The following is a 24,888-nucleotide window of genomic DNA, read 5'->3' on the forward strand; positions in this document are numbered from 1 at the left end:
CAGAGACTTGCTTAGCAGTCTCTCCCAGCTGTTCTGTGGGGTGAAGAGGGCAGGTTTTGTATGGTACATCTCACCGCGGTTTTTGGGGACAAAGAGTTTTCTGCTTCCATGTCTTTTGCAGGAACAGCAGAATAAATTCTAGAGGTGAAATCTTGGCCAAACTTGCATTAACTTCAGTGGAGCCAGAGCCCTACAGGTCTTATCCTCACTCCCACAAACCCACCTAATGCAGAAAGCGTCTCATGCCTCCTACAACAGACACGAGCCATTTCCTCTTCCAGACATGGAGTCCCAGGGTATTTCGCTTTCCATGAATTATCTGGGAGGTGCCTTTACACCTAAGTTTTGTATGTTCCTTAGCACACTTTTCTGTGCCTTTCCCTATATGCTTCATTGGCCAAAGGCCTTTGCTGTTACCTTCTGAACTGTCTATTTTTACCTCAAGTCCTACAGCATGGTTCAGTGTGTTGGCAACTTTTTTTTTTTCTGGCCTTCTAACCTTGCTGTGTGCTGCAGGGTGATGCACTGTCCCCGTTGTACAAACACACATAACCAAGCCACGAGAGAAAAGTCTGATTGGCAAAGCATGCCCTCCCCTTGTGCAACAAAGCCAAAGCCCACGGGAAATTGCCCAAAGCCCCTGGTCCAGAGCGCCCAAACCAAGCCTGCCCCTACCTCCTAATTGCCTTCACACGGGGCTTTCAGGGGACATGTAGCATTGTGCACTGGGGTGAATTTCAACCTAAACGTGTTCATTTCTACAGAAGCCTCCCACGGTCGCTCAAAGCAGCAATCCTGCTTGGCTCTGTCAGCCCAGACTGAGCTCTGTGATATTTGGGGGGTTCCTAAAGCCCCAGCTTCTGGAGTTCTGGGACTAGGGGAGAATCTCAGCTTCTTGCTCTTGTGGTGGTGGAGAAAAGCTTGAAAATGTGACACCCACCTGCCGCCCCGCCACAGCCAAAAGGCTCAGGAAGCAGGAGAGGAATGAAGAGAACCCACCAGTGATGGGTTTACAAATCTCCTGATTTTTAAGCCACTCTCATGATTTTGGGGGCCTGACTCATGATTTTGGCAGAACTGAGCCCCACCTAGTCCCCAATCGCCTCCCGCCTGGGACGTTTTAATGATTACTTTATATCCCCCTAACTCTGGCCCCCTGTCCAGTGACCTCCAACAGACCAGGTGCCTTAACTGAAGAACCCTTTGCTAGTTAAAGGATTTGAGTGAGGACAATTCTCAGTTGTCTGCACTGAATTCTAACAATCCCAAGGTTGTCAGGATCTCTCCATCTATAAACTCCTTTGTCCTGTTTATCAGTTGAGCTGCCCTGCTCTTCACAAAGGCTCTGGCCAGTCTGAGCTTGCATGGCAGAGGTAAAGGATCTGGGCTTTGGTGAAATTCCCTGTCTTCACTAAATTGTATCGGTAGAAACAAAAGCACCAATGCAAGCAATGAGCTATCATCAGCCCATTGTGCAGCCGCTTGAGAAGGGGTGTGGTCTTGTCTTGTATCCACAGAGCTGTATACATCCAGGGAGTTTCTGCTACCGCAGTCAAACATTTCCATCTCAAGGGCAGCACTGTAGAATGACACACCTTGTAGCTTGCAGCCCATTGCCTGCCCTTGTCTCTGGAGGTCACCCTGTAAACCAGCCACATGCTAATCACTCCTACATTGGGATTATTTTATCTGTAAGATCTGGAAACCCTAGGCAAAGCCCTGCCTGGCCTCTCTAGTCCTACTCCTCCCATTCCCAATCCAGTCCTGCTCTGGGCACCAGCTGGGTTTGGGACAGTGTCACTCGGAGCTGAGCTAGGAGGAGCACTGAATGAACACAGCCGCGACACGAGGCCTGGAGGGAAAGGGACAGAAACCCAGGAAGATCAGGGCAGTGAGTGGAAGCCTCCCAAAGAGACCCCCCCACCCCTAGGCCTGCTCCCTGCAAGAGGGGGGTTGTCTAGGTTTGCTCACCTCATTGTTAAACTGGAGAGAGATGATGAGCCCAAAAGGAGGGGCAGCGTGCTCCAGTGAGTAGGGCCTCAGCCTGGCAGTCCTGAGGCCTGGCTTCTGTTCCTGGGTTGGCTAGGTGCCCCTCCCTTAGTCAAGCCACCTCTCTGCGGCCAGCGTCACCTTTGCACACGTGGATAATAAAGCCCCTGGCCTTTTGCCAGGATAAGAGGTGCTATGGAGCAGCCCTGAGGCTAACGCACTGTGCTGGGAGTCAGCGCTCCTGGATTCTAATCCCAGTTTTGCTGCTAGCTGACTCTGTGAACTTCAGCAAGGCAAGTGCCTCAGTTTCCCCCTCTGTAGAACACAGTTTCTGCCAGGGAAGTGTGGGGGTTAATGCATTTGTATTTATGAAGCGCTTTGCGATCCTTGCAGGGGAAGGGCTGTGAATGTGCAACATGTTTTTAACACAGAGACTTTCAGCCAGGACAGAGCCCCTGCTAGAGTCCTGCCCTGCCCTGGCTGGGGCTCCCTCACCAACATGCTCCCAGCTCCCAAGCCCAGCCTCTCCCCACACCTCCTTCCCTGCCAGGGGAATTTTACGTAAGGTGCCTGCTTTCGTAACAGTTGCTTTTTCTGCCCCAGGCTCCCTGCGCACATTCCCCATGTCCAGCTGCGGCCAGTTTCTTCTGCAGAAAGAGCTGCTGTGCGAGGGGGGCTTTATCCTTTATTAAAACAACACCGAAGCCAGGCAGGGCGGGAGAGTCCTTGGGGGTGGGGGGCAGAGCGGGGCTAGGGTGGCAGCCTTTCCCCACCCAGTATCCCACTGGACTGTAAAGCCCCTGTCCATAGAGACGGGGGCACAAGCCAGCCCCATCTATTCCCGTGGCCTCCCTCCCCGTAGTGTCTGGCCCCCACACATTCCTGACTTCCCCCCCAAAGCCCCACGAGGGGGAAGGATTAGCCATTTGCACCCATTGCCGCTGTGTCAGAGGCCCCACTGCTGTACGTGAACAAAGTGAGAGACAGGCCCTGCCCCGAAACATTTACCAACTGACTAGACAAGCCGAAGGGTGGGATTGTTACCCCAGCTCACTGGTAGGGACTGGAGGTGCAGAGAGGGGACAGGACTTGCCCCAGGTCACCCAAGAGGTCTGGGGCAGACCCAGGACAGGATCCCGGCAGTGTTGACTCTGAGTACAGATGGTGTCTGGAAACTGTCACACCTACTCCAGACCTTGCGCTTGCAGGCCAGCTTCTGGTGTCATTTACCCCCGTGAAATGTCATTGGTTTCCGAAGATGTGAAAGCAGCAATTGGACTGAAATCTCTGTTCCACTGCAGCACCATTTACTGGCTTCATGTGCATGTGGATCAGATGTGCTATTGCTTTTCACTGGCTGGGCTGACAGATAGGCGAAGGGACCTGAAATTAGCGCTGCTAATAAAAGAGGATTTCTATTAGCTTCAGCAGCAGGGGTCTGTGGGTGAGGGGCAGTAGTACTGGGGTTCTAGGCTGAGCTCCCCACGTGGTTGTCACAGCATGTGGGTCCCCAGTAGGCTGAGCCCCTCAGAGCTCTTAGGGGGTTTCAATCCAGTTGTTGAAGGCTTGTTGGTTTGGCATCAGATGTTGACTATCCAGAGTCTAGGTGAGTGAACTAGGTAGGTCACCTGGGAACAAGGGCCTGGCTTCATGTGTGTGGGGGTGTTAAATAATGAGACTGACATTCATTTCTACAGCACCTTTCATCACGAAGGAGTCCAAAGTACCTGTACTAGAATCACTGAACTACAGCCACCGCTGGGGAGGAGCATGGCAGCTGTTTAACAGGGCACAGCAACACGATGCACATTTAGGACAGAAAGTGAAGCAAGCTGTAACTAGCTGAAACTGCGGGGGGGAGGAGGATTTGTGGGGTATGGGCCAGGACACCAGGGCTGGCACCTTGACTCTCCAAAGGGTGTCGACAAGACATAGGTGCCTCTGCCTGGCAGTGATCCTTCTGCTGCTGCGGGACACTGGTCCCCAGCAGGACACTGGTCCCAGGCATTTTGCTCTGCCAGGGCTGGAGCAGTGGGATGCCCAGGAGATGCTGCCAGCTGTGTTATAACTGTATGGCACATGGGCAGCAGGAACCCAGTGGAAGGGTCAGTGGGGTTGCCTTACGTAAGCTCCCCTGATAAACAACATGTGTTAGGAATTTCAGATGAGATTACAAAACCCCAGTGGCTGGGCGTGGGCGAAAACAGCACCACTCCCCCTGGGCCTCTCTGCAAACGACAAGCCCACCCTCCCAGCGGGGTCCTTTCAATCCCTGCGTCCACTCAGCAAAAGCACGGGGTTCATGCAGGGGCTTCTCTCCCTCCTGAACATTCCTGCCTGTCCCCACTCTGCATGGCCTGGAAACATCCCAGCCCAGGCTGCACGGGGTGAGCTCCTGACACGGCCTTGCTAAGCAGGTTTTTAACCCTATTCCTCAAGCCCATGGTCCACCTTTCAGTCCCTCTTACAGAGCCAGCTCTGTCAGGAGTGACGCATACTGGTTTGTCCTCTCGCTCTCCCCCGTCCCCCGCAGATGGTCGTTAGATCGCATACTCCCAGCCCCGGTGTTTGGGAAGCCCCTGGCACATAGGGGTGCTAGTACAAATCAGTAAATAACAATAGCACAATTGGGGAACCCGGTTCCAACATGCTTTGGTCGCATATCCTCTGCAGGACTGGAGCATGTGTCGCCATGTCATAGCTGGGTCCCGTGACACAGGAAATGGGACCAATGGGTGGGAGCTTTGGGTTCTGTTCAATGCGTGCTCCCGGGCTCACTGAGCTGTGGCTTGTCCACGTGGGGAGGGTTTTGGAGATGATCACATGGACTTTTGCAGAATAACGAATCCAAACGAAGTGGGGCCATACAGCCAGCCTTGACCCATCTCCCCCTGCATCAGTGCACAGCATTCTGGGCAGGTGTCACAGGGAGCATTGTTCCACTGATGGGCGCTATGCACTCTGGGATTCTTCTCGTGGTGTATTGTGAGATTCCTTCGGAAAGCCACTGGAATTCTGGGACTTGGGGTCAAACTAGCACAGTCGCATGATCCCGCTGTCTCTTTGGGGAGGAGGAGAAAGGGCTGGGCTGGAAGGGCACAGTGTGCAGGTATGTGGGCGAGCATCTGGGACTGGAATCCAGCACTGGGTGAGCTGTAACTTAGGGCTGGCGGCAAGGGACACTGGGATGGCGCCAGGTTGTGTGCAGGGGGGCAGGATGAGAGTGGCACCATCATGCTGAATAGGGCTGGTGCCTCCACACACAATGCTGGGTTTTCTCGGCTTGCCCTGCAGGTGGCTGGTGTCTCTGTGGAGGATGAGGTGCATGGCTGGCACTGCCCCAAAGCAGCTGGTGCTGCTGTGGAGATGGCACAGAACAACTGGCTGCACGTCTGCAGGAGATGCCCTATGGGACTGGTACCTCTGTGGATCCAGTACAGTGGTGGAAGGGCTGCCTATGGCTGGAGCCACGGAGAAGGGGACTGTGACACTGCAGGGGAGGGGGCTGCATGTGGCCAGCACCATGGGGGAGGGGCCTGCACATGGCTAGCACCCACAGTGCAAGGGGCTGCACCTGGCTGGCAGCACGGTGGAGGGGGCTGCCTGCAGGGGAGGGGGCTGCACACGGCCAGCACTGCAGCCGTGGGTACAGTTACATGCCTGGGGTCTCTGCAGATGCTCTGGTCTAAGTGGCAGCAGGGGTCAGAGTGGTAGAGGGGTCTGTGCAGAGGCCCAGCTGGGTGGGGCCCTGATGCGGTTTCTCCTTTCAGCTTCAGCCCCTTGGCATTTAACCCGTGTGGGACTCTGGCTGAATGGACGTGTGTCCCCGAACCCCCGCTCCTCCCCAGATCAGCTGTTCAAGGCGTTGCAGGGGAAGTGCAGGGTGCCGCAGATCAGCCATGTTCAGGGGCCAGGGACTGAAGCCGTGCTAAGGGGACAGGGCTGGGGCTGGGACCCACACAGCCAATGGGGCAAGGGGCAATGGAGGCATCTCCAGCAAACCGGGTTGTTGAAGGACTGCAGACACCGGGTGAATGGCCCTGACTGGCGCAACACTCCTGCAGAAATCACGCTCACCACAGGGGCTGGACCCGTGTGGGGCCCTGGGGGGGATCCCACCTGCCCGACCCTCCTGGCACACTTGTATCCTTTTCCCATCTGCAAGGAGCACAGGGGCCTTCCAGCCTGGCCAGCGTTTATTGTGGAGTCCAGAGAGAGAGCGTGAGCTGGGCATCTGCTCCATGCCAGTCAGACTGAGCCCAGCACAACAGCCCAGCCAGACCCTGAGCAATTGAAAGGGGCAGCGCACAGGAGGCGGAAGTGAAGGGTTGAGGCCGTGCTGCGTCAGTGTCAAGAGAGCAGGGCTTCCTCATGGGGACGCACAGCCCCTCTGGGGACAGCAAGAAGAGCGAGCGCCAAATCAGGTCAGGGGAGCGGGGCAGTAGCAGTGAGGGGCAGCTGGGCCAAGGATCCCGCAGGAGGGCACAGGGGTAGTGATGGATTAGCCACTGGGCCAACGGGGCCCCAGCCAATTCAGGGGCCCTGGAAAAATGGGCGCCCCCATGCCTCAACCCACTCTGCCCACTCGGCGATCCTCCCAGGAAGTGGGGGGAAGCCCCTGCTCCCCAAGCCCGCTCCCTGGCAGGAGCACCAGGCAGGCAGAGGAAGCCCCTGCACCCCAAGCCCGCTCTCCGGCAGAAGCATGGAGGGGGTTGGGGGGGACTGCAGGAGGAAGGGGTGGGGAGCGGGCCCCACTGCTCTGGTGCGGGGCCCCACAAAACCTGAATCTGCCTTTGTGTGGTGATATCGTGTGGAAGAGACATGAGCCTGGGGAGTGAGGGGGAGCAAGGGCTGGGGGTGAACAAACACTAGGGTTAGGGCTACAGAGGAGACCCCAGTCCCACCCCTTCATCACTCCCTTGGCCCAGCGTCCACCTGGAGCTCCCCAGCCCTGGCTGAATAACTGGGCCACAGAGTTCACTGGCAGCTCCCGTGGCCAGGCTCCTGCGCCCAGCATGGCTGCAGACGTGGCTGGTTGGCTCCCGGGGTCTCTGGCATTTCCCTCTTCCCCTAAATCTTCGTTTCTGAAAAGCAGATAGAGAGGGGCTGAGGGGAGGGGCACCACCTGGGCCCTGCCAAGGGCCGCAGCCGCCACCCGCTGCCATTCAGTCAGCTTTCCTCGGATGAGATAAGGGATGACCTTCAGAGCCAATGACTGGGACTGGAGGAATGCCTCCTTATCCCGAAACATTAATGAGAGGGGTATTGGGCCACTGCCCTGGAACAGACCCCGTTCCCCCCCGCCCCCCCGCAGGGAGCCCACAGCCCACGTGACCCTGTCCCCCATGCCCCAGGGAGCCCACAGCCCATCTGACCCCATACCCCAAGGAGCCCCACCTCTTCTGACCCTGTCCCCCATGCCCCAGAGAGCCCCCCGTGACAGTCTATACCTTGGAGGCAGAGCCGCCCTTAGGATTTATGGGGCCCTATGCAGTATTATTAAACTAGTGCCCCTATGCTCCACTGAAGGCGGTCCCCAGCTGGCGCCGCTGACCCCAATGTGTCGAGGGGGCACAGCCACCACCCCCGCCCACGGACCCCCAGAACCCCCCATTGCTGACACACACGAAGCTTCGTACGCAGCAGACGCTGCGGCCGTGGCTCAAGGCTGGCTTCGCGCTGTCACATGGGGGCTGCATCTTGCCAGAGCCCACGGCCCTCCTGCAGCCCCAGCCACTCCTGGCTCACCACGAGCATTGTGACAGGAAGTACCAAGCAGTAATAACAACAACAATAATACAAGTGTGTGTGCGCGTGTGTGTGTGTGTGTGAGAGAGAGAGAGCCAGTGTGTGTATGTGACTGTGTGTTGAGGGACTGTGTGACAGAGTGTGTGTTGGGGAGTGTGAGACTGCGTGTATGTGTGACAATCTGTACTGGGGAACTGTGACTCGTGAGAGGCAGAATGTATGTGGGTGTGAGAGCCAGCCTGTGTGTGAGAGAGACAGAGTGTGTGTGTGTGTGTGTGTTAGGGAAGTGTGAGAGACAGTGAGCGCACTGTCACTTTAAGTCACCCCACCCCCGCTCGGCCCAGCTCCCCCACTGACTCCTCCTGTCCTGGCCCCGTCCCGTCCCCCGCCGGAGACCAAGCGGCTCAGGCAGGCAGGGTCCAGGGAGGGACTCCGCTCTGGGCGGCGGTGGGCCAGGCCGGGGCGCCGCCAGTGACCGGCCGGGCTGCTCTGGGCTCCCCGGGGCTGGGGCGCCAGAGCCGGCTGAGGAGCGAGTGAGGGAGGGGGCGGGGTTGGGGGCGGGGAGAAGCCCGCCGGCCCGGCGTGGGGGAGGGGCTAGAGAAGAGAGGATTCCAGCCGCGGCCAGCGAGGGGAATGGTGCCCCAGATTTTCAGATGCCCTATGTAGCCGTGTATGCTGCGTATGCCTAAGGACGGCCCTGCTTGGGGGAGAGTCCTGTAACCCCCATATTCCTCATTTATATATAATTGTGATCTTGCATATAAAGCATGCCATGTAAGGTATCAGCTGAAAGCCATTGTTCTCTCTAAATCTATATATAATCAATGCATATGAAATTATATGAATTGTGTTGTATGGTTTTCACTAAAACATGCTGTGGGTTTGGGAAGCGCCCAGATACGAGATCTCCAGAGACAATGACAAGGAAAGAGGTAATCAATGCCTGGGTGGGTGCTGAAAAGACATTACCATTGTCCAGCAGAGGAATTTCAATGCAATGACTCACTCATAGGGGTATTGCTTCACCTTGTGACTCAGCAATGCCCACCAGACATGCCTGGACTTGTGTTCTCCAAACACATGGGCTAAGAGTATAAAACAGAACACAGGGGCCCACTGCTGGGTCTTTCTCCTGCTCCCAACTTATGCTGCAAGCAACAAGGACACTCCGAAGACTGAAGACTCCAACAGAGGAGACTGGCCCAGGTTTAAGGGACAAACCTGTGTATTAAGGACAGCAATATCCAGTGGGCTGAGAAAAAAATGCTTAATCTAGATGTTGCCCAGTCTAATCGGGTTGAGAGTTTAGACTGCGTGCTTATATTTTCTTTTCCTTTGGTAACTAACTCTGACTATCACCTATAATCACTTAAAATCTATCTTTTGTAGTCAATAAATGTGTTTAACTGTTTATCTTTACCAGTGAGTTTGCCTGAAGTGTTTGGTAAGGGTGTTTGCTCAGGTTTACAAAGGCTGGTGTATATCCACTTTCCATTGATGAAGTGGTGAACCAATTAATAAAATTGCACTGCTCGTCTTGAGCAGTGCAAGACGGTATATTCCTGAGGTACAGTGCTGGGAGCTGGGGGGATTTGGCTGGTGCCTTTCTCTGTGTGATTCATGAGTGGCTCTGGAAGCATTCATGCAATCTAGCTGGGTGTGGGGCTTCACATGCAGTTGTGCTGAGAGATAACAGCACCTGGAGGGGTTTGCTGCTGGTCACTAGCAAAGCGTTGTGAGAGACCGCCCGGGCTGGAGAAAGTTAAGGGGGCACAGTAGTCCCACAGTCCCAGGCTACACCCCAGGGATCCCATCACACCCCCCATCTGACCCTGTCCCCCATGCCCCTGACAGCCCCACATCTACTCCCATCCCCCCACCCCAGAAAGCCCATCCTAATCTGACCCTGTCCTCTAGGCCTCAGGGAGCCTCTATCACAACTGCCCCTGTTCCCCCATCCCTTGAGAGCCCCCATATCTGACCCCACCCCAGAGAGCCCCCCATCGTCCCATCCCAGAGAGCCCCCCCATCTGACCCCATCCTCTCACCCCAGGGAGTCCACTCAGACAGCAGTTTGTGGTCCATGGGGGAGCTGCCTGAGGCTGGCATTAGATGATGGAAAGGAGACTTTTCCACTTCCTTCCCTCTGCCCTCTCCCCGCCCCCTCTCCCTGCTGAGCTGGGGCTGCACAATACCATCCCACCCGCTAGGCCTTGCAGGCTGATGGGGAGCACGGGGGGCACTTGCCCTGCCGGCCGGGGTGAGTAGAGCAGCAACGGGCCTTGGGGGGTTGCAACTCACCATCGAGCAGATGAAATTGATCCGCGGACTCACAGAACCCTGCAACAAAGGGCACATAGAATCATAGAATATCAGGGTTGGAAGGGACCTCAGGAGTCATCTAGTCCAACCCCCTGCTCAAAGCAGGACCAATTCCCAACTAAATCATCCCAGCCAGGGCTTTGTCAAGCCTGACCTTAAAAACCTCTAAGGAAGGAGATTCCACCACCTCCCTAGGTAACCCATTCCAGTGCTTCACCACACTCCTAGTGAAAAAGTTTTTCCTAATATCCAACCTAAACCTCCTCCCCCACTGCAACTTGAGACCATTACTTCTTGTTCTGTCATCTGCTACCACTGAGAACAGCCGAGCTCCATCCTCTTTGGAACCCCCTTTCAGGTAGTTGAAGGCTGCTATCAAATCCCCCCTCATTCTTCTCTTCTGCAGACTAAACAATCCCAGTTCCCTTAGCCTCTACTCGTAAGTCATGTGCTCCAGCCCCCTATTCATTTTTGTTGCCCTCTGCTGGACTCTCTCCAATTTGTCCACATCCTTTCTGTAGTGTGGGGCCCAAAACTGGACGCAATACTCCAGATGTGGCCTTACCAATGCCGAATAGAGGGGAATTATCACATCCCTCGATCTGCCGTGGCAGGGAGAGATACTCTACCCCAGCCCCAGGCTGCTGTGGCAAGAAAGGGCTGGGGGGAGTCCAATCTCCCCGTCGCAGTCCCAGGGCATCCCACAACCCAAACCCCTCATCCCTGGCCCCACCCCAGAGCCCACACCCCCAGCCAGAGCCCTCACCCCCCCTGCACCCCAATCCTCTGCCCCATCCCTGAGTCCCCTCCCACACTCCGAACTCCTCGGCCCCACCCCCGCCACACATCACCTCCATATCAGTGCACATAACAAAATTCATTCCACACATGGATATAAAAATTAGAAGGAACATTGCCCGTGCCCCAGGGTGCAGGGGAAGACGACCCCCCCCCCCATTGCACTGGGCAGCGGGACAGCCAGGACTCACCATACGTGGGGAAGTAGTAGGTGAAGTCCTCGCTCATGTTCATCTCTGTGATGCGCTGCTCGAATTTACCCACGATGGCGTCACTGACCCGGACGCTGCGTCCTTTGGGAGGGGTGAAATAAAGAGAAGCCAATGGCAGGCACTCTGTTTGGCCCCAGGACACCAGTGACTGCGGAGAGTGGGTCAGGAACCATTCCATGGAATGTTTCTTGTCGGAAATGCCAATTTATTGAAACCGAAACTTTCCCAGGGAAAGGGGCAGTTTTGACAAAATTTTCCACTCAGAAAAAAAAGTTTTGAAATTGTTGAAATGTTTCATTTTGATATTTTCTAAAGAAAACATTCCAGTTTCTCTGTTTCAAAGCGACTCTACATTTAGAGATGCAAGCTAATTATACTAAAAAACCCCACATTTTAAATAGTTGAAATTTAAATGAAACATTTTGATTGACCCAGTCGACATTTTTTTCTGATGTTTAGTTTGTGAAAATTTTCGAGATTTCGATTTTTTTATCTCTATGCTGGATGGGGCCATTTTTCAACATTTCAAACATGTTTGTGGGGCAGGAAAAGCATTTCAAGCCCAGCTCTAGTCCGAGTCTTATGATCATCCATCCAGTGTCTGGAGCCACCAGACCAAATTCAGCCTTCCCATGAGCAAGTGTGATTCCTACCACACACTTGAGCCCAGCCTCAAACCAAGACATGTGCAGCCTCCAGGAAGCGTTGCTGCCACGTGAAATAGAATCAGCCCCAAAGTCCCACTGCCCTCACCTCCCCACAGCAGAGCCCTATCCCTCCGGCACAGTGCCACCCCTATGTGTGGGGAGCAGCCGGAGCACAAACAGTGCTGGTTCTGGACCCCATGGCTATAGACCTGAGCTGGGAGGGAGCAGCCTGGAGGAAATGCCCTAGGACACAAGCTGGGGCGCTGAGCAAAGTCACCCCAATCTAACCTGTAAGCAAACAAAACTTGGGGCGCTTGTCTGGGCCCTACCCCATGAGGGCCACTAGTGCCCCCTGGGTCCAAACATTCCCCCCTAGTCTGACAGCCTGCCCCACTGTGCCTCAGTGCCTCGCCATGGGGAGGCAATTCCCCAGGGTAGCAAATGGCAAGGCCATGAGCCTGCACACCCACCATAGAGCTTGATGGAGATCTTCCGGAGCTTCTGGTAGTACAGGATGGCGTAGCTGCTGTAGTCTGTCTCCCCCACCACCACATCCACGTTGCTGCCACGGCCTAGGAGCCAAAGCCACGGGATAGCAAATTATGGACTGGTCTCATGGTAGTGTGTAGGGACCCCGGGCAGGGATCAGGGGCCAGGGCCCCATTGTGCTAGGCTCTGTACTAACTGCAGTGACACTAGCTAGACAACGAAGGCTAGCCAAGGAGAGAAAGGTGGTTCAGTGGTTAGGGCATTTGCCTAGGACTCAGGAGACCTGGCATTGAGTCCCCGCTCCACCCTGTGCTTTCTGAGTGCCCTTGTGCAATACGAGTTAGGGGCCTAAGTACTTTAAAACTCTGGTCCTTAGCCTGTCTGTGCCTCAGTTCCCCATCTGTACAATGGGGTAATAGCCCTGCTCTGCCTCCCAGGGGTGTGTGAGGAGAAATACATGAAGGACTGTTGCAGAGTTGTTGTAGCCGTGTTGGTCCCAGTGTATGAGAGAGAGAAGGTCGGGGAGGTGATTTATTGAACCAACATCTGGTGGTGGAAGGGACAAGCTTGCGAGCTTCACAAGAAGAGCTCTGTGGAGCTCGAAAGCTTGTCTGGATAGGCCCATCAGTGGATGGAGGATATGGCCATCAGTGGCTATTAGCCAAGATGGTCAGGGACGCAACTCCATGCTGTGGCTGTCCCTAAGCCTCTGACTGCCAGAAGCTGGGAGTGGATGACAGGGGATGGATCACTCGATGATTGTTCTGTTCATTTCCTCTGAAGCTCCTGGAATTGGCCATTGTCAAAAGACAGGATACTGGGATAGATGGACCCCTGGTCTGACCCAATATGGCCATTCTTAGGTTCTAATACAAGCTACCACCTTGTCTCTTACATTACAGATTGTGAGATGTTCACATACTATGGTGATGGGGGCCAGAGAATTAACACAGGGAGAAGAATGACTTGGCCTCTCCATCCACAAGCTATGCCCTGATCACCAGCTGGGGTCCCTACAGGAGCAAACATCAATAGAAGGACAAACAACAGCTTGGCGAAGCAGAATTGCCCCACGCTCGCCAGCCTCCATATTTCCTGCCATGCTAATAACGGGCAGATCTCGGAGCTCAGCCAGCACCAGGGCTGGCTCTAGGCACCAGCAAACCAAGCACGTGCTTGGGGCGGCACATTTTCAGGGGCGGCATTCCGGCCATCTTTTTTTTTTTCTTCCGGCGGCAAAAGCCTAGAGCCGGCCCTGGCAGCAGCAGCGCGTCGTGCGTGGGGGCGCCCTGGGGCCGCTGTAGTTCGTGCTGCGGGGGAGCAGCGCCCGCACCTTGTGGCAGGGCTGGGCAGGCTCCGAGTGGGGGACACTCGGGCTGGGGGCCGCCCCGCGGGGCACATGGAGCCGCCTACAGGTGCCGCAGGGCGGCCGCCCCCCAGCGCTGCAGCCGGGGCTGGGCGAAGCGGCCCGAGCCGCCCAGGGACTGCGGGAGGGTGGCCAGAAGCAGCAGCGGGGCCATAGAGGGCGGGGCGCTGCCGTGCGGGGCCCGCGGCCGCTCTCCGGGGCTCCGCTCCCTCTGGGTCTACCCTGCCCCGGCTCCTCAGTCCCCTGCTGGGCGGTCCCCCGGCTCTGCCCTCCCGGGTCCCACCGGTCCTGGAGGCGGGAGCCCTGGCTGGAGGGACCCTGGGCTGAGGCGCAGCCCGGGAGCCCCGCTGCTTACCCCGACCGGCTCCTCATGAATATTTTGTTACGTTTCTGGCTACACTTTTCCCCTCACCTCCTTCTCTACTCACTCCCTATCCGTGGCCCCACAAAGTCACAGGACCTCCTGGTCAACCTCCTCCTGGCCCTGGCTAAAACGGCCATCTAGAAAACCAGGGAGAGGAGGCTGGCCAATGGAGACTCCTGTGACTGTGGGGCCTGTTTCCGATCCTCTGTCCGGTCACGTATCCGGGCAGAGTTCCTCTGGGCAGGGACCACTGGCTCCCTTGACGCCTTCGAGGAGCAGTGGGCGCTCTCTGCTCGGTGTCCCCGTCAGGTTCCCTTCTTTTGACCCTCTGACCGCACTCCCGTCCCCGTTATTTTATTAGTTGTCCTCCGAAATCAGTTGGGTTTCAGGTCCTGTAGATCCTCCTCTTAGGCTAGGGGGGGATCCTTTAGCAGTGGGCCTTCTGCCCGCCCACTTCCCAGGACCCAATAGGTACCCCGACCCTGCCAACGCCAGACCGGCTGGAGGTGAGGGGGGAGCCCAGGGCTGGGGCGGCAGGGAGTGCGGGTGGGGGGGGAAGAGAGAGCCCAGGGCTGGGGCGGCAGGGAGTGCGGGTGGGATGGGGTGTGGGGGGAGCCCAGGGCTGGGGCGGCAGGGGGTGCGGGTGGGATGGGGTAGGGGGGAGCCCAGGGCTGGGGCAGCAGGGGGTGCGGGTGGGGGGGAAAGAGAGAGCCCAGGGCTGGGGCAGCAGGGGGTGCGGGTCGGGGAGGGCACTGGTGGGGTGGGGTGAGAGCCCAGGGCTGGGGTGTGGGGCAAAAATTTTTTTGCTTGGGGCGGCAAAAAGCCTAGAGCCGGCCCTGGACAGCACGTGCCTTGTTGCTAGCTTGGTTGTTTCAAAGTCCTGCCTAGGAACACGCCAAACACACCCAGCACTAACCTCTTCCAACCCCAGCCCCTCACTCACCTTTCAGGAGGAATCGCCCCTTGGCCTTGGTGGAGCGGTATTGCTGCTTAATCTCCCAGCATACTCCATCCCTGTGCATGTGAAGGGAGAAAGACAGTGTATGTGTTAGATTCCTCTGATCCAGCCAGAGAAAAGCCACCGCTTGGCGAGGACCTATCAAAGGTCAAAGGTGTTGTGGCTGCACCATGCTGCTGTGTTCTTTATTACCCTGGTTTATGTATTTCTCATTTGCGGGTGTTATTTTTATACATTCAAAACGTGTTACAGGGAGAGGTCAATGCAGGGGGCGCGGGCGCGGTCTGTCAGCGCTGCGGGAGCTTGGGTAACTTACATAGGGCCAGAGTTTCACCTGGGTGCTGAACTCTTCAGAAAATGTGTCTGTGTCACAGTGGGAGCTGCTAGGGGCTGAGCACTTGAAAACTCTGGCTCTGAGTTCTTCTGAAATCTGGCCACACTGGCCTCTAAGTTAGTTCCCTCCATCCTGGGTGCCCAGGTTTAGACACCCAGGTATCGAATATCAGACATCTAAAACTCACCCAAAGTGAGCATGTGCCTGATCTGTAAACAGAGGCTGATAAGCCTCCCCCACCTTGGGAAAGGGCCTCAAGGGCTATGGAGGCAGCAGTGCAATGACGTGTTACGTTTCACCTTTCTAAGTGTGTAGAGCACTGGGCTGGGGTCCGCTGCTGGCCTGTTGCATGACTCTGGGCAACTCACGTCCCCGCTCTGTGCCTCAGTTTCCCCCATCTGTACAATGGGGATAATGATACCGACCTTCTTTGGAAAGTGCTTTGAGCTCCATGGATGACAAGTGCTAGATAGCAGTGAGGTGGTATTACCTACCTCTCAGTATCACCCACACGCTGTGGGCAGCCTTCATTTAAACCATGGAACGGAAAGTTCCAAGAAATGTGGGTTTCTGAAGCAGCCATAATTCTGAAACTCCTTATGGCAGAGGTGGGCAAACTACGGCCCGCAGTCCACATCCAGCCCACGGGCCCCTCCTGCCTGGCCCCTGAGCTCCTGGCTCGAGAGGCTAGCCCCTGGCCCCTCCCCTGCTGTTCCCCCTCCCCCGCAGCCTCAGCTCGCCCCACTGCAGGCGCAATGCTCTGGGCGGCGGGGCTGCGAGCTCCTGGGGCAGCGCAGCTGCAGAGCCCGGCCTGACCCGGTGCTCTGTGCTGCGTGGTGGCATAGCTGGCTCCAGGCAGCGCGGTAAGGGGGCAGGGAGCGGGGGGGTTGGATAGAGGGCAGGGGAGTTTGGGGTGGTGGTCAGAGGGTGGGAGTGTGGATAGGGGTCGGGGTGGTCAGAGGGCAGGGAACAGGGGGGTTGAATGGGGACAGGGGTCCAGGGGGGCAGTCAGGAAGAAGGGGGGGTTGGATGGGGTGGCGGGGGGCAGTCAGTGGCGGGGGTTCCAGGGGCGGTCAGGGGACAGGGAGCGGGGCAGGTGGTGGATGGGGCAGGGGTCCCGGGCTGCCATCAGGGAACAGGGGGGGTTGGATGGGACAGGAGTCCTGGGGGTGGGCTGTCAGGGAGCGAGAAGTGCGGGGGGGCAGATAGGGGGTGGGGGCCGGGCCACGCCCCCCTCCCCTAACTGGCTCTTCATACAATTTCCAAAACCCGATGGGGCCCTCAGGCCAAAAAGTTTGCCCGCCCCTGCCTTATGGGGTGGGGAAGGGGGCTGGGCTAGGTGTTTGGTGACAGTTTAGGAGAAGGGAACCAATCCTGTTTCAGGGCCTAGCAAGTCATACACTAGCTGGCTCTCAATTAATATCCCACAGCTACACGGTAGTGAGTTCCGAGCTAAACTCCCACTGAGGTCAGGGTCACTAGGGAGCATAGGCTTTTGGGCGAAGTCCTGGGCCCATTGAAGTCAATGGTTTTCTCATTGACCTCAGTAGGCCCAGGATTTTAGCAATTGTTTTTATCACATTACATCAAACATCCCAGGGCTAGAAGTGACCAAATGCAAAGCCAGGCAGCTGCCTGACCTCTGGCTGACTCGCTAGCTCCGAACCGAAGGTGAGCCAGAAAGTGCCCGGAGGCAGCGCCCTGTGCGCTCATGCAAAGAAAAGGGAAAGGTCAGAGAAAGGCACGTTTGGGGACACTACGAAAGGGAACGCGGACAGGAAATAATGAGCAATCCCCCTCCAAAGCACTGACGAGAGTCAGCCTGCAAGGCCTGTGGGTGGGTGTGACATTCTGTACCTTGGGGGAGCACCCTGTAACCCCCCATATTCCTCATCTGTAGATAATCGTGATCTTACATAGAAAGCAGGCCTTGTAAGGTATCAGGGGAAAGGTTATGATCTGCTGAAAGTCATTTCTCTATCCATACATGTGTATCATTAATGCATGTGAAGTTATGAGAATTGTGTTGTATGGTTGTCACTAAAACATGCCGTAAGTTGGGGAATCAGCCAGATATTAGCTCCCCAGAGGCAACAGCAAGGAAAATAACCAACGCCTGGGTGGGGTGTGAAACAACCATCAACAGCCATTGTCCAGCAAGGGAACTACAATGCAATGACTCACCTGCATGAGGCCACACCAGGGAATTGCTCAACCTTGCCTGGGGACTCAGCAATGCTCACCAGACATGCTTGGACTTGTGTTCTCCAAGCACATGGGCTAAGGGTATAAAACAGAACACAGGGGCCCAGGATTGGCCTTTCTCCTGCCCCCACCTATGCTGCAAGCAACAAAGACTCTGAGAAGAAGACTGAAGACTGCAACAGAGGAGACTGGCCCAGATTTAAGGGACAAATCTGAATAGTAAGGACTGCAATATCCAGTGGGGTGAGAAAAACTGCTTAATCTAGATGTTGCCCAGTCTAATAGGCTTGAGAGCTTAGACTGCGTGCTTATATTTTATTTCTTTTGGTAAGTAACTCTGACTTTTTGCCTATCACTTAAAATCTACCTTTTATAGTCAATACATTTGTTTAACTGTTTATCTTTACCAGTGAGTTTGTATGAAGTATGTGGCAAATCTGCTCAATTTTGCAAAGGCTGGTGTATATCTCTCCCTTGATGAAGTGGGGAACCAATTAATAAATTTGCACTATTCATCTTGAGCAGTGCAAGATGGTATTTTCCTGGGGTACAGTGCTGGGAGCTGGGGGGATTTGGCTGGTGCCTTTCTCTGTGTGATTCATGAGTGGCTCTGGGAGCATTCATGCAATCTAGGTGGGTGTGGGGCTCAGGGCTACCCGGGGGGGGCAAGTGGGGCAATTTGCCCCAGGCCCCGCAGGGGCCCCCACGAGATTTTTTTGGGGCCCCTGGAGCGGGGTCCTTCACTCGCTCCGGGGGCCCTGGGCCCCCGGAGCTTCTTCCGCTCCGGGTCTTCAGCTGCAATTCGGCAGCGGGGGGTCCTTCTGCTCCAGGACCCGCCGCCGAAGTGCCCTCAAGACCCGCAGCAGGGGGTCCTTCCGCCCCGGGACCCGCCGCCAAAGACCCCAGGCCCCCTGAATCCTCTGGGTGGCCCTGGTGGGGCTCCACATGCAGTTGTGCTGAGTGATCACAGCACCTGGAGGGGCTTGCTGCTGGTCACTAGCAAGGCATTGTGAGAGACAGCCCAGGCTGGAGAGAGCTCAGAGGCACAGCGGACCCACGGTCCCAGGCTGCACCCGGGGATGCCGTCACAGTGGGACTGTACTTCGGGTGTATGCCTGAAGGGGACGAATGCCTGCCTGCAGCATCACCACACTACACACGGGAACAGGCTGAGGCTTTGGGGGAAGGGTAATGAGGTAATTTCTTTGGGCCTGAGCTTTTCAATGTGTGTGCCTGTGCACACGTGTGTGTTGGTGTGAATGCGTGTGTGCGTGCACATGGGCAGCATCGTTAGGCCCCCAAGCTGCAACGTCCCCTCCCTACCAGGGATAGTTTTTTCTCTCTCTCCATATTCCAGGTTCTCTCTGCAGGCAAAGGGGCTGGGAAGTGTCTGAGATTCTCCTCTCCATTTCTAATCACCCCAAAGCAGCCTGGGGGGTGGGGGGGAAATCTTGCTTTAGCAGGGTCAGCAGCAGGTAACACGTTGGCCCAGCGCTCCCGGGCTGCAACGCACTCTCTGCATTACCAGCTCAGCAGTGACCGCACGTCTGGCCTTCAGCCTTAATGGAGGGCTTTGCTGCTGTGGGCCCCGAACCAGCCCAGTGCTTAGCCACACGTGCTTGAGCCCACTGAAGTCAAGCATGTGCTTTGTAAAACAGGGCTGAGTCCTTGTGCTTAAAGCCAAGCATGTGCTTAATTGTTGTGCTGAATCATGGCCACACTTCCCAACCTCACCGGTCTCCCTTCCAGTTTGTTCCTCTTTTCCTTGAATGAGGAGCTGCGTGCCAGGGAACTGCAAGGGCTGGCCGAACCCTACATACTGGGCTGGAATATCTTCTGGGTAGAGCCAGACAGAAGCTGTTTGCAGGCCCTGCCATGGGGCCCCCAGACTGCTGACTTCACAATAGAGGTCCCTTCGCTGCAGAGCTGCCAGCACCCACAGGAGGCTCAGAAAAGCTGACTGGAATTAAGAGCTTTAATTACGAGCTTTATTTTCAAGCACAGTTCACAGTTTTCGCTTGGCACTCATGCTAGGTAAGGAGGTAGCCACATGTCTTGCAGTAATTGAATGGAGTGGTTGAGCGTACATGCAGTACATACTTGAGAACACTAGGGGGTGCTGAGGGAGCTGCTCACTGGAAGTAGAACAAGCTGCAGTGGGGCTGCCAGTGCCTTGGAGATGGGGCACTGGGGTAGCAGGGCACCTCACACAGACAGGCATCAGCACCATTGAGCTGTTGGTGCTCTCACACGGGGAGTCAGGCCTGGTCCGCTGGGGTGAGCATATGAGGAAGGGCTGCAGGAGCTGAGCCCCAGGGATCGTAAAGCAAGTCCTACAGGCTGGGCTGGACTCAGCAAACACACAGCATGGGAGGCCAGGGAGTCTGATCCCAGCTCAGCCTCCCAGCCCAACCAGGACCGGCTCCATAGTTTTTGCCACCCCAAGCAAAAGAAGAAAAAAAAAGCTGCGATCGCGAACTCTACGGCGGCAATTCGGTGGCGGGTCCTTCCCTCTGACACGGACTGAGGGACCTGCTGCCGAAGAGCTGGACATGCTGCCCCCTTCCAGGGGCTACCCCAAGCATCTGCTTGCTGGGCTGGTGCCTGGAGCTGGCCCTGAGCCCAACACCCAGGCTCCCGGCCCAACACGTGTTCCTCAATGGGCCACTTACAGTTTCCGGAAGGTACTGATGGCCAGCGACTTCCCTTCCGAGGCAGACACCGCCATGGTTGTTGCTTCCAGCTGGTGATTATATTCTCTTAGGTAGTCACATTTGGAGGCCACACCAACCAGGAACCACTTCCCTGAGAACTACAAGAGGAGCGGGGGTGGCACAATGCAGTCTGTCTTAACTAGAAAGGGAAGGGTAACAACCCTCCTGTATACAATATTATAAAATCCCTCCTGGCCAGAGGCACCAAAATCCTTTACCTATAAAGGGTTAAGAAGCTCAGGTAACCTGGCTGACACCTGACCCAAAGGACCAATAAAGGGACAAGATACTTTCAAATCTTGGGGGGGAGGCTTTTGTTTGTGTGCTGTTTGTTTTTGGGGGTGTTCGCTCTTAGGACTAAGAGGGACCGGACATCAATCCATGCTCTCCAAATCTTTCTACACAAGTCTCTCATATTTCACACTTGTAAGTAACAGCCAGGCAAGGCGTGTTAGGTTTTTCTTTGTTTTCTCAACTTGTAAATGTTCCTTTTGCTAGAGGGTTTACCTCTGGTTGCTGTAACTTTGAACCTAAGGCTAGAGGGGTTTTCTCTGGGCTCTTTGAATCTGATTACCCTGTAAAGTTATTTTCCATCCTGATTTTACAGAGATATTTTTTACCTTTTCTTTTAATAAAATTCTTCTTTTAAGAACCTAATTGATTTTTCATTGTTTTAAGATCCAAGGGTTTGGATCTGTGTTCACCAGGACTAATTGGTGAGGGGATATTCTCAAGCCTGCCCAGGAAAGGGGGTTTAGGGACTTGGGAGATATTTGGGGAAAGGCAGAGTTCCAAGTGGCTCTCCATAAATATTTGGTTAAAATGTTTGGTGGTGGCAGCGTATTTTTAACCTAAACTGGTAAAAATAAGCTTAGGGGGTCTTTCATGTGGGTCCCCACATCTGTACCCCAGAGTTCAGAGTGGGGAGGGAACCTTGACACAGTCACCTTTGCCCCATCCCTCCCGCAGCAAGGGCAAAACTCTGGGTGCTGCTGCTGGGTCTCGAAGCGAGGACCGAGGAGCCAAAGGCAGGAGCTGCAGCATCGGAGCTGGTGGAATCCCTCCTTCCCATGGCTGAGAGTGGCAAAAGGGCTTATCGGTGACTATCCACCTGACATACAGGCTCACCGCTCAGCTCCACACACAGACACAAGGAGCGGCTTTAGGGCACCATAGCTTTGGCGCATGTGCTGTCCCCATGGGCTTAACAAGTGCCTGCTTCCCCAACTGCCAAATGAATTACACAAGGAGCACTGGATTGGATGCTGGTTACATAGGGTTACCATATTTCCACAAGCAAAAAAGAGGACACTGGGGGGGGAGGAGCCCCACTCTAGCCCCGCCCCTGCCCTGCCCCATCCACTCCCTCCCACTTCCCACCCCCTGACTGCCCCCCTCAGAACCCCCAAACCCCCCGCTCCTTGTCCCCTGACTGCCCCCTCCTGGGACCCCTGCCACTAACTGCCCCCTAGGACCCCACCCCCTATCTAAGCCGCCCTGCTTCTTGTCCCCTGACTGCCCCCTCCTGAGAACCCCCCACCCTAACTGCCCCCCTAGGACCCTACCTGTCCCCTGACTGCCCCGACCCTTATCCACACCCCCACCCCATATTCACATCCCCACCCCCAGACAGACCCCCGGGACTCCCATGCCCTATCCAACTGCTCCCCGCCCCCTGACAGGACCCCCAGAACTCCCAACCCATCCAACCCCCTCTGCTCCCTGCCCGCCTCGACCCCTCTCCACACTCCAGCCCCATATCCACACCCCCTCCCCCAGACAGACCCCCGGGACTCCCACGCCCTATCCAACTGCTCCCCGCCCCCTGACAGTACCCCCAGAACTCCCGACCCATCCAACCCCCTCTGCTCCCTGCCTGCCTCGACCCCTCTTCACACCCTTGCCCCCTGACAGCCCCCCCAGAACTCCAGACCCATCTAACCCCCCCTGCTCCCTGTCCCTGACTGTCCCAACCCCTCTCCACACCCCTGCCCCCCTGACAGCCCCCCCAGAACCCCCAACCTATCTAACTCCCCCTGCTCCCTGTCCCTGACTGTCCCAACCCCTCTCCACACCTCTGCCCCCCTGACAGCCCCCCCCCCCGAACTCCCGACCCATCCAACCCCCCCCTCCCGGTCCCCTGACCAGGGCCGGCTTTAAAGAGCCCAGGAATCGGGCTGCGCTCCGGCCGGGGTTGCGGGGCTTGGGGCCGGGCCGGAGGTGCTCGGCCGGGGCTGGGCCGGCGCACTCGGCCGGAACCGGGGCCGCCGCCCTGGGGCCCGAGCCGGGCCGGGCCGGAGCTGCTGGGGCCGGGGGTGCTCGGCCGGAGCTGGGCTGGCTGCAGGGGATGGGGGGAGCCGGGAAGGGGCTTTGGCTGCCGAGCGGCGGCTTTTCTGTCTATAAATAGCCGACCGGGGGGAAATCCCAGACATTTTTAGATTTTTAGAAATCCCCCCCGGACGGCTATTTATAGACCGAAAAGCCGGACATGTCCAGGGAAATCCGGACATATGGTAGCCCTAGGTTAAAGCGAGGCAAAAATGCAGCATTCTTTTGGGTGACATTTTGCAAACAGTATTTATAGTTTTGTTCCTGGCTACTTCACAGGCCCCCAAATTTTGGTTTTTGGCCTCCCACCCCCGAACGTGCTCATGGAGTGACACTTCTGGCATCAAAACACATAGACATGCCACCGGACACTGAACCGTCATTTCTAAGTCTGTTCTTTGAAATGCTGCAGTTTTTGTTTGATTTTTTAAATTACAGAACTGACCAGATTCTGAGCAAAAAAGTAACATTTTGTGAGATTTCAGCTACATTTATCCTATTTCTCAAAATAGAAATTAAATGCACAGATCTGATATTGTGACACATACATAACAGTAGCACCTGATACCCTCCCTGAGACAAGGCCCCATTGTGCAGGGGGCGTGGGTATTTGGCTCGTGGGGGCCGTGCAGCTGGGCTCTGTGGGAGAGGGTGTATTGACCGGGGGGGGGGGGGGGGGGGGGACGGGACATGGCTGGGCTCTCCAGGGGAGGGGGCAGAGAAACAGGAACGGTGTTGTCATAGGGGTTTCTTTAACTCTCTACTCCTGGGGAATTTTTGTGTGTGTCTGTAGTGTTACAGACATACTTGCTGACAGGTATTTTGAAATAAATTTCCAAAATAATTTAAACTGGCGTGATTATGTAGTGTTATTTTGACAAATAAAATGTGCATAATTTTAAAATATTGTGTGCAGAATTGTTAATGTTTTGGCACAGAATGCCCCAGGAGTAGGCACCTAGTGTGGCCAGAGGATTGGCGCCTACTGCTTGGGCTGGTGGGCCAGCCCCTGGCATAAGGGCATCACAGGGGACACAGGGCAGCGTGCGGGGGCTTGGATTCCCTTTCGCCACCCCAGCTCTGCAGCACAAACCCTGTGGCTTTGTGCAGGGAGGTGGCCCCATGTTTCTATAGCATCTCCCAGCAGTAGCTTTCTAGGCACCTCAGCAATCACACAGGAGCTCCCCAGGGACTGCCTCAGGCTAGCTGTTGAGAGCCAGAAGCTGGGGCAGGGGAAAGCGCTGCTCACATCCCTTCTCTGTCTGTCCTCAGGGGCGCGTGCACCCAGCTGCCAGCCTGAGAAATGCCGTGCTGGATCAAGAGTGCTGGAGCCTGGGCCCCCGGCTGGGGTTCTCGGGGCATGGGCATACCACAAGCAGCAGCAGAGTGAGCTCCCCTCCTAACCAACCTCAGACCCCCCCAGCGGCACGCCCCTCTCCCCCATGGCCCCCTGAGTACTTAGCGTCTTTGCTGAGGCTACTGGGGGAAACTGGAGTGAGACTGCAGACCACTGAGTGCTCAGCAACTCTCAGCTCCCAGGACCCTTCACTGACACCCTGCTGAGGTACCCGGTGGGTCACAGCCACAGAGGAGATTTCAGCCCCTCTAAGCAGCCTGGCATCTTTAGCATGCACAGTAGCAGCTCGTGCTTTTCACTCTGGAGGTCCCTGGTTCAATCCTGGGACATTGGCCAAGGTAGCAGCCATCACCCAAGCCCGTCTCTTGGGGCTGGGCAAACCCAGACGCCTGCCTGGCAAGTTATGGAGCAGGTCAGCAGCTCTAGGACAGAGGGCCCCCTGGGGAGCTGTGCCAGTGCCTGGGATGCCCAGCGTTCCCTAGTCCCTCCCTCACCTGCTGGAGGTCAAAGTTCTCCTGGATTTTGATCTTCTCAAAGACACTCTCCGGGGCTGGGGGCCGCCTTCGCCTCTGCCCAGGAGCAAGTGAAGCAAGAAGGAGCAGGAGGAGCAGGATGGGTGCGGCAGACGCCATGGTCTCTCTCCAGGACCATCTAAGCCCCTTGGTGAACCCGGCTGTGGTTGGTGGGGCCCTGGGGGAGGGGAGGGCCGGGCTGGTTGGTTATTAAGCCACTCTGCTTCTCTTATTGGAAGTGACCAGAAGCAAATCTCTAGGCTGTTTGCATAGCGGGGGCTGTGTTACCAAAGCTCCCCCCCCAACTATGCCCCCCACAGGGGAACAGCTGTGCAGTCCAGGAGTCCCTGAACGTCCAGGCAGCCCTCCCAGCCATTGGTCACGTGTCTCAGGGCTCTCTCCCCCCAGCCCAGCATGCCAAAGATAACATCCCATAATGCACCTCCCTGTGCAATCTCTGGTAGCGCCAGAACCTGAGTTAACTCATGTGCCGAGGGAGAGCTGAGCAGGGAGAGCCGCGCTGCGTGTGGAGCGACAAACTCCTG

At 56.2% G+C, this 24,888-nt stretch overlaps 1 protein-coding gene across 1 annotated transcript; it reads right to left on the reverse strand.

The window, feature by feature from the left end:
* Positions 1 to 9,943: 9,943 nt before the first annotated feature.
* On the reverse strand, positions 9,944 to 24,463 carry C8G (complement C8 gamma chain). Its single transcript, XM_065419004.1, has 6 exons — positions 24,326 to 24,463; positions 20,105 to 20,244; positions 14,879 to 14,949; positions 12,187 to 12,288; positions 11,049 to 11,150; positions 9,944 to 10,077 (listed from the first exon to the last, which is right to left on the reverse strand). The coding sequence occupies exons 1-6, from the start codon at positions 24,461 to 24,463 to the stop codon at positions 9,944 to 9,946; spliced, it is 687 nt and encodes a 228-aa protein (XP_065275076.1).
* Between the last annotated feature and the right edge of the window lie 425 nt (positions 24,464 to 24,888).

This window comes from Emys orbicularis, chromosome 18 (genome assembly GCF_028017835.1).
Source record: "Emys orbicularis isolate rEmyOrb1 chromosome 18, rEmyOrb1.hap1, whole genome shotgun sequence".
NCBI classification, from domain to species: domain Eukaryota; kingdom Metazoa; phylum Chordata; order Testudines; family Emydidae; genus Emys; species Emys orbicularis.